General features: G+C 51.9%; 1 protein-coding gene across 2 annotated transcripts; it reads right to left on the reverse strand.

Moving 5' to 3' along the window:
• Positions 1 to 2,498: 2,498 nt before the first annotated feature.
• On the reverse strand, positions 2,499 to 8,842 carry RBP4 (retinol binding protein 4). Of its 2 annotated transcripts, none has more exons than XM_029201200.1 (6): positions 8,270 to 8,842; positions 7,934 to 8,062; positions 7,705 to 7,838; positions 7,450 to 7,556; positions 4,286 to 4,498; positions 2,499 to 2,819 (listed from the first exon to the last, which is right to left on the reverse strand). In XM_029201200.1, exons 2-6 carry the CDS (start codon positions 8,042 to 8,044, stop codon positions 2,794 to 2,796), a joined length of 591 nt encoding a protein of 196 aa, XP_029057033.1. In that variant the 5' UTR covers positions 8,045 to 8,062; positions 8,270 to 8,842; the 3' UTR covers positions 2,499 to 2,793. The 2 variants fall into 2 exon arrangements, with proteins under 2 accessions (XP_029057033.1, XP_029057034.1); XM_029201201.1 differs by having other exon boundaries at positions 2,503 to 2,819; positions 7,450 to 7,553; positions 8,270 to 8,342.
• Positions 8,843 to 9,073: the final 231 nt, after the last annotated feature.

The raw sequence follows: 9,073 nt of genomic DNA on the forward strand, positions 1-9,073 counted from the left end.
ATGACTGCAAACATTTGACAGTGAGAACAGGAGTGATTCCCTTCGTTGATCCACCTGTCAGATGCCTCTTAAGCACATGCTGTGGCCGGTGTTCTTGGTGGTGGGAATACAGCAGTGAACCAGACAGCCATGGCCCCTGCCCTCATGGAGCTTACTTATCTTCTAGGTGCGGGCAGCGAAAAACCAAACATAAGTCAATAGACAATATAGTGTTATGGAGTGAATTAGCGTCGTGAAGAAAATGGGACAGTGATGGCAATTTAGATGGGGTGTTGAGGGGTCTGCGAAGACCGTTCTAAGGGGTATATTTGAGCCAAAAGGTAAACCACAAGAAGGAACCAGCCATGTGAATCCAAGGGAGTGGGGCTTTGCAGATGGAGCAGACGCTGGTGCTGGTGCAAAGAGGCTTGTGTACTTGTGGGACAGAAAGAAGATAGGTGTAAACAAAGCAAACTATTGGCTGAGCCTCCTGTATGCCGGGCAATGTCCTTGATGCCAAGACAGAGGGATGCTGTGCTGGAGACCATCAGTTGTGACCAGAGAGGTTACAGGGCTGGATTACACAGGGTCTGGGAGGCTACCATAGAGAGTTTATTCTGTGTTCAGTGGGCAGCCACTGGAGGTTTGCAAGTGGATGCTGATGTGACCTGCTCTACTGGCTGCTGTGCAGGGAATGAACTTTGTGGAGCAGGAATAAAGATGGAGACCAGTTAGGTGGCTGTTGAAGCAGAGAAAGAAGATGGGGAAGTTGGAGGTGGGTGGCATCCGTGGGGGATCGTGAGAAGTGATCCTGGGACATACTTTGGGAAGGCAGAGCAAACATGATTTATTGATGGACAGGATGCAGATTGGGGGGAAAGAGAGGATTCAGGGGTGACTCCTGTCAGTGATTGGATGGAGAGCAGGCAACAAAAATGGGGAAGACTAGGAGAATGGGAAATAGAAGGACCAAGAGTTTCATTGGGGGCATTTACACGTGAAACCCCAGTGAGATCCAAATGGAGAGCAGGCAGTGCGGTGCAGGGATGTGGGGTGTGGGCCTGAATATACAACGTTGGGAGTCACCAGATAGTGTTTGCAGATTTATGCCTTTATGAAATGTCCCTGGGAAGAGAGAGAGAGAAGAAACCAGAGCCAGCGAGAACCCAGGGCTACGCCAGCACTTGGAGGTTGGGCCAGTGGCTGGAACAGTAGCTCAGGGCCTGGCACATAGGACATGCTCAACCAGTCTTTGTCACCAAGTAAATCAGAGCCAGTAGTTGTCTTTGCTGGTGGAGTTTCTTGAGCAGCTTGCTTTTGAAGTAAGGTTTATTACAAGCTTGAGGACTAGAGGACAGGGATCTTTTGTTCATCTTTCGTTAATAAATTTGGTAAATTAAAGCTGCTTTTTGAAGTGATGTGTGGCTGTCTTCTGGGTCGCTGGGGTGACACCTGAAGGGCCAGGCCCTGATGGCCCCTGTTCCGTGTGAATGACAGGTAGAGCTTTCCTGTGCACGGTCCCCTGCCTTCCCCCTTTCTGGTGGGAGAACAAAGCACATTGATTTGGGGCCCCCAGGAGCCTCCGTGGCCCCGATATGCCAGCACCCACGCAGAGCTCTCCTCTCACACACGGGAGAGAGCTGCCCTTCCCTGCTTCCGACACATCTCAGAAATGTCAGCCTGGCACCCTAAGTGCTCTAACTGAACCCTCGCTGCAGCCCATCAGGCAGACACTGTTTCCCCATATTTCACAGGAGGACAGTGAGGCTCAGAGAAACTACACAACCAGCCCCAAATCATACAGCTAATTACATCTGAGCAGAATTCTGAAGTAAAACCAAGACACTGGTACCAAAGCCTTGATGCCTTTTTAAGATGATGAACTGAGGCTCCTAGGAGCTCCTGGGAAACTGAGGCACGTGGCTTTGTATGCAGCTATACGTTAGTGTTCACAAGTGCTGCTAATGGTGTGGGACACTGGTGTCCTGCCCCGGACCCAGCTACTTCCCCTTTCCCGCACACTGTAGGTAGGGGCGCCATGATCCATCTCCTGATTCCCCCCGGGAAGCCCATGGCCTCTTCTGCAACCTTTTCCCACAGCTGAAATAAGAAGTGAATTAGGTGCCAGAGACAATGAAGGGCTGGGGGGGCGTTTCTTAGAGCTCACCCCAACCCATGCCTCTCGGTGTCTCAGACCAGCTCGGGGTAAGCCCACCCCCCTGCCCGCCTCCAGGGCCTGGGGCTGCCTGAGGCTGGGGTCACTGGCCTGGCCTAACCTACACTCACCTCTTTTGGCCTCAGTAGTTAAGGCCTTCCTGGGTTAATGGGGAAATCCCTTTTTCAGGACGTTAAGAGAAGCCCCATTCATTAATAATGGAGGTTAGGCACTAGAACAGGCCAAAGGTCATAAAGAGCCGGGAGAGAAGAACCCCTCCCGGTATATAAAAAGTGCATCCTACCCAGCCACCTGCAGAACTCACTTCAACACAGACGCGAACACAAATAAAAACCCAAATCACAGGAAATAGGTGACTATACATATTTTAATAAATCAAAGTCTGGAATCCTAATCCTCAAATGATTCCTTAGAAAACTCCAGGGAACACAGACACTTGAGTGCAAAGAGATTTACTTATCCCCACACATACTTTTACGTGTACTGAATGTTTTATGTTTACGTGGGGGAGGGGAGGGGAGGGGAGGGGAGGGGAGGGGAGGAGAGCGGTGCAAACTAAACTCTAAGAGTTGAAGGCTGAGTGAGTTAATAGGAAGTTTCCTAAAGAAACGACACCCTCCGTGTTGCTACAAAATATTTCATTCTGATTCGCCATCACAGTAACCTGAAATGTAGAAAACAAAGATATTAATGACAGAAATATGGAGCTGGTGTTAAATGTAGAGAGTGAATATTCGATGACCTTAGGGCTCGGCTTTGTTCAAATGCTTCTTGTAAGGTTATAGCTAGATGTGGCTCTAATTCATAAACATCTTCAAGGCTTTCTGAAACCCTCTGAATTTCTCTGGGGGTGATGGGGTGGGCCCCAGAGCATAGGATCTCCTGTATCAAAGTGCTGTTTTTTACTTGTCTTAAATTTGCCTCACTGCATTTCACAGGGATGTGGGTATGTCCTCCTGTTTCAGGAAGTGAGGGCCAAGTCAGCCTGACCTCAGCTACTCTGTTAGCAGTTTTATAGCGTGTTCACCATGTCCTGTGTCATATGTCACCAGGTGGTGCCACAAGGGGCTTCAGAGTCACAAAACCACTTTGCTTTGCATCCAAGTCAGCTATCTATTGAAGATCTCGGGCAACCTTCGTAATCTTTCTCAGCCTCTGTTTTCTCATCTTGTAGAACATGGATAATGAGAATACCTACTTCATGAGGTGTCTCCAGGATTAAGTGAGATAAGGCAGGCAAAGGGCTTGGTGTGGAGCCTGGCTGGGGTGAAATCCTGCCCTACACTTAGGCTGCCCCTGGGTGAAACATCAAAATCTTATTTATTTACTTGTTTGGTCTACGTTCATATCTGTTTGGTGTAGTGTGGGTTAGCTAGTTAGATGACCAACAGAGAAGTTCAGTTTTGTTCTCTTTTTTCCCCCACAATTTAGCATTACCCTATTTGGATTTTGAAACCCAGTTTCCCATGGGAGTGAGTGTCTATTCAAAATAAAATGTACACTTTCTTCCAGAATATTACTGGCTTTTAAATCAAGATCAGACAAGAGTAATATCCATAAAAAGATTCAATGGGTGTTCCAGGGGATCTCAAAAAAAACGTAAGTGAGGAAAACCAGCTAGTCAACTTACTGGATATCTAGTTCCATATTAGAAAAAGAGCATTTGTTGAAATCACTCTCTTTCGAACTTGCTATGGTGATGTCTCTCTTTAAGTTGTTTTTACACCAATGGCCACATTCAATGCCCAGCTCTTCACTGGGGCCACTCAATTCCCCACACAATGTTAATCTAGTCAAAATGGTTTTTTGGGTAGTGCAGCCAGGAGCAAAATCATGTGACCACAGACTGAGCCTAAGGTGACAGATAAAAAGGAAGAGTCTGTCCCCTGCAGTTTTACTTAATTAAAAGTGCCAAGGTTTTGGAAGAAGGCTTTTGCCCGCTCCTTCTGCATCAGCCCCACGATAAGGCCAGTGAAAGATCTGGTCAGGACGGATGAAGACTTGCACTCAGAGGGGGCTCCCAAGACTCCCTGTTTTCTCTTGCATGCAGATGAAATGCATCTCAGGGCATGCAGACCCAGGGACCCTTAAGGGCGAGCAGCCGGTGCCCTGTTCCCACACACCACTCACCATTGTGAGCGATCAGCCGGTACTGCCTGGCCAGGCACAGCTCCTCCTGCCTCTGCCTCACGATTCTCTGCACCTCCGGGGAAAAGCCGTTCAGGTCACGGGCGAACACGAAGGAGTAGCTGTCAGCGCAGGTGCCATCGAGGTTCAGGAGGCGGCAGGAGTACTGCACAGCATAGGTGTCGTAGTCCGTGTCAATGATCCAGTGGTCATCGTCTGCAAGGCAGAAAGCCACGGGGCCACTGCATCTCCCTCCGCCACTCGGATGTCAAGGAAACTTACTGCCTGGCCCCGGAAGCCAGCCACTTCCCAAAACTGGATTCAGGAGTTAGGAAGCAGGAGACTACAGAGAATTCTGACAGCTCTTAGAAAATTGGGACCGTGAGAAAGGATCTTGTCCTTTACAGGAAAAAATACTGGAGTCGGTGGTGGGGGGAACCTCGTTCACTTTAATAATTCTTTCTCTCCCTGATAATAAATGTGATCGTATCTTTCCAAAGAACAACCGAGAATGTGGACCCATCAAAACCACAGACTAGACCTTTCTACTGATGTCTCCTCCATCTACCCTCTGACAATATCTCGTGCCTTTGTGGTGTGGCCACCAACGTATGTCACCCCCACAGCAGGATGAATCTTTGGCACTGATCCGCATCAGCTAGTTCCCGGCCCTCTCACTATCCACACTGCTCTCCTGCCTCTCAGTCCACTGGATGATCCGGTTCATGGCTTTTCTGGCTCCACCCTAATTCTGGTTAGTAACCTGACTCACTTCTCCAAGCTGGCAAAAGAGGGTAGGTTCTGCCTTGAGGGCACAAGGTGCCTACCCTCTGACATCAGATATTCTTTCTTAGAGCTCATACTCTTCAGAGGCAGAGCTGAGCCCTTGAAGAAGTTAGACTATATTTCTTCCTAAGACTGGGATGTAAGCCATGAAGCATAAGTGTAAACAAAGGTGGTACTAATGTCAATAAAGACAGGATGGGGAAACCACGTTAGTAAGAATGTATGTGAGAGGTTTTGCCATGGAGAAACAACAATGTGGATATCCAAACACCTCACATTTGGTAAAATGTGTCACATCTCTGCTTAACATTCTTGTTGATGTATAACCATGACCAAGACTTTCTGAGCACTTAGTTATGTGTCAGTCACTGTACGGACACTTTCTGTGCTTTCTCAATTATTTTTCACAACGACCTGAAAGTGCACACTATCATCCCCATTTTCCAGATAAGGAAACTGAGGCACAGAGAAATTATGTAATTCACCCAGGATCACAAAGAGCAGGACAGAACTGAGTTTCAGTCTGACTCTGGAGCCCCCATACCTAACCTCTACACCACGCTGTCTCCAGGCGATAAATAAACTGGGGGCAACAGGGGATAAGAAACGAGAAACGCAAAGCCTCCGTGTCTCCATTTCACACCCAGGTCATGAGGCAAGTGATGATCTCTGCTCTATGTCATGTCCTGTGCTGCAGTAACGCAGGGGAACCTGGATCCCCCAGCATTAAGGGTGCAAGGGAGATCGCTAATCCTTGCCTAAGTCACCTCTGGGTGTGCCTCTTGGCTCTGAGAACCCTGGGAGTCCCTGCCTAGAAGGGGCTCAGCCCAAACCCATGCCCTGTAGGAGAGCTGCACAGCGGTGGGTGGTGAGGCCCCTCTTCAGCCCACTGCAGGCCCGCCAGGAGGAAGGCTGAGCCACCCCTGAACCTCCCAGGCTTTCCCATGGGGAATGTGTCAGACACCGGGATGTGGGGGTCAGGGGAAGCCATACGACTGCTCGGCGGTGGCCATGCTCATCTGTTTGATAAGATGCAGATTCTAAAAATTAGTAACCTTGTGCCCTGTGGTACTGATTTTTGTAATCCATTATCAGAAAAGTTTATCTTTTACTCTAAATGGATCACTTTTGGAAGTTTTGCTGCGTTATATGAAAAAATCTTTATTACCTCTAAGGATAAAAGCTTTTTTCCCCTCGTTGAGTAGCAACTCCGTATGTACAGTGTAAATCAATACTGAAGATGCAATTCAATAAAAAAAAAAAGTAAAAACTCATCTAACACAACTGTAGAGGAAGTCAAGGAGTGCGTGCCCCGTGTAGATGGGCTGCATGAAAGGACACTTCTGCCCTGGCTCACCAAGCTAAGAGTCCCCCTGAACAGCCCTCTGGGGCCTATCTCCCAGGAGAGTTCCAACAGTATTCTGTAAAACTGTAAAAGCTGGTTTGTATTAGGAGTCCCTGCTGTTCAGGGCCACCTAAACCTGACCTGGGAGCTGGAACCCCTGGCTTCTGACACTGGCTCTCACAAACTTGTTGCATGACCTTGGACAAAGCCCTACCTTCTCTTGACCTCAGTTTATTTATCTGCATGTTGAACCCCCTTCACAGGGTTAACTCTCCATCTCTGTGGTTCCATGATATGTCCCCCGTGGCCTGCACTACTCTCTAGGTACCAAGTAGACTGCAGATTTGAAACTTAGGAGAAATGAGGAAAAAGTAGAAAGAGCATGTACATGTATGCTCTCGAACATCTACATCAGGCTGAATTTTAGGACGCTCTTCTGAGAGTCCTTAACACCCTGCTCCCCATGTGAGTTTCAGGGCTTGGGAGAAAGGGAAGAGGTCACTGTCATCCAGAGCACTGTGCCTGGCTCAGAATCTCAGCAGCGGCAGGTAGGGCACCTTGGAGTGAGTCAACCCTGTGCATAAATGCCCCCTGCGTCCTTGGATGAGAGTCTCTGAGCCTCTGCTGGGCCCCTAGTAGTCAAGCTGTCTCGGGGATCCAGCCTAAAGAAACGGAGGAAATGCAAAACCAGGTTGGGTGGTGATGTGAGTTGGGTCTTGAGGAGGTGGGTGGTCTAAGCATGGAAAAGGCCACACCCCCTGGCACACTGGCAGTATGGGTAAATGGCAGGAGGAGGTCACGTGACAAGCCCAAGAGCCTTTTGAGCTTGGGCCAGGTTTTTGAGCTGGGGGATGGGGTGGGCGCAGTGAAGGGGCCGGGCTACTTGCAGTTTCACCCCTCTAGCTTTAAGCCCTGCTGAGAGTTCTGGTTGCTTACAGACCGTTCTTCCCAAGGGTGCCACTGGAGGAGAAACCCAGCCTTTTGGCTAGGTATGTCTCCCATCCTCCAAGACAGTCCCACTAAGCCGACTACTTACTTCCTTTCTGGAGAAAGGACGCTACGCCCCAGTACTTCATCTTGAACTTGGCAGGGTCCTCGGTGTCTGTGAAGGTGCCCAGCATGTCTGCGCACAGGTCCCAGCTACTGCAGAAGCCAAGGGGATCATGAGCCAGGCTGGGCGAAGGGCTCCCTGCATCCCACCCCGGGTGCTCCCGTCCCTCCCCGAACAGGGTTTGGCGCTCAGCCCGGGGGACCCTGCAGCGCAGAGCGCAGCCCCCCATAGGTCACTGACTTAAAGAGACGGACTCGGCCCTTGGCCGTGGCTGTCATGTGGCCATTCTCGTTCATGAACTGGGCGACGATGTTGTCCTGCAGAAAGAGGCCCTTGGGGTCCTTCTTGGCCATGGCATACCAGGTGCCGGAGAACTGGGGAAGGGAGTAGAGCAGCGTTTGGTGTCCGGGAGCGCATGGCCGGCCGCCGGTAAAGGGGAACGGGGCGCATCCGGGACGCAGATACCTACGCGATCCTTGTCGAAGTTCTCTTTGACTCGGAAGCTGCTCACCCGGCAGTCGCGCTCCGCCCGGGCGCTGCCCAGCGCCGCCAGTAGCACCAGCGCCCACACCCACTGCATCTTGCTCAGGAGTCCGCCCTGAGGGAACCGCGCGCCGTGAGCGCCTGGCGGCCGGACCAGCCGACCCGCCACTGCCAGTCCCTAGACCCCATCCCGCCCGCACCGAGCCCTCATCCCGCCGGCCCCCGGTCCCCCATCCCTCCTGCCCCCGTACCCCCATCCCGTTCATCCCGGCCCCCCGTCCCTCCCGCGCCTGCCCCCCGGTCCCGCCGGGCCGCCGCTCACGGTCGGGAGCTGCGCTCAAGCCTGGTCGCGGGTCCGGGCGCGCGTGGAGCTAGGGAGGCGAGCTGGGGCCGCCCGGCCGCATTATATAAAGCTCCGGGGGGAGGGGGTCGCGCTTTCGTAACTGCGCGGGATGAAAGACCGAGGGGGAGGCGCCGGGGCCGGCGGGCCAGGACTTGCATAACGCGCCCTGACTCACCGCCGCCCGGGCGCGGGGAGGGTGCCTTTGGGCGAGAGCCTCACCTCCAGCGCCGCCCGGGGCTTGTGGAGCTGCCGCGCGGGGTGGCCTCGGCGGAGCCCAACTCTCCGGCGGCGGCGAGCCGCGGGAACCAGCCCTGGCCTAGTTACCCAACACGGGTGCCAGCGGCCGCCAGCTGCGGCCTGGGGTGGCCTCGGGGCCCAATTGCTCTGGCTGGAGGCTCAGGTCGGTCTGGCGGGAAGACCGTGGCCTCCCAGAGCGAGGGGCATCTGCGGTGCTGCCCGGTGCGTTAGTGCCTGGGCCATGCCGTGCGCAACTGGCCCCTCGGCCCTCTGAGGGCTACTTGTGCAGCGGTCTGGGACTGTTTCCCCCAAGTAGTTTTTCATTTTATAAAGGATGTCTTTTACTCTCTTTCAGGGGAGTTGTGGTGCTCTCTGGATCAATATTTGTTCTTTAGTTTCAACATCTTTAGAAGCATTAAAACCCTCCCTGTTAAATATTCTCCAGAAACGCAGCCCTGGTCAGGACAGGAAATATTTTAGCAACCTCGGTGGTCGCCTACTTACTCTGTGACACTTCACTCAAGCCACTTGGAAACACACCTACCA

This window comes from Monodon monoceros, unplaced genomic scaffold, assembly GCF_005190385.1.
Source record: "Monodon monoceros isolate NGI ecotype Baffin Bay Population unplaced genomic scaffold, NGI_Narwhal_1 Super_Scaffold_4, whole genome shotgun sequence".
NCBI classification, from domain to species: Eukaryota; Metazoa; Chordata; class Mammalia; order Artiodactyla; family Monodontidae; genus Monodon; species Monodon monoceros.

Excerpts from the sequence above, each read along its gene's own strand:
- RBP4 (XM_029201200.1), bottom strand. The coding sequence starts at position 8,044 with ATGCAGTGGGTGTGGGCGCTGGTGCTACTGGCGGCGCTGGGCAGCGCC. Across the intron at positions 7,839-7,933 it reads AGAACTTCGACAAGGATCGC|TTCTCCGGCACCTGGTATGC; the intron begins GTAGGTATCTGC and ends TCCCTTCCCCAG. Across the intron at positions 2,820-4,285 it reads CCGGCTGATCGCTCACAATG|GTTACTGTGATGGCGAATCA; the intron begins GTGAGTGGTGTG and ends TCTACATTTCAG.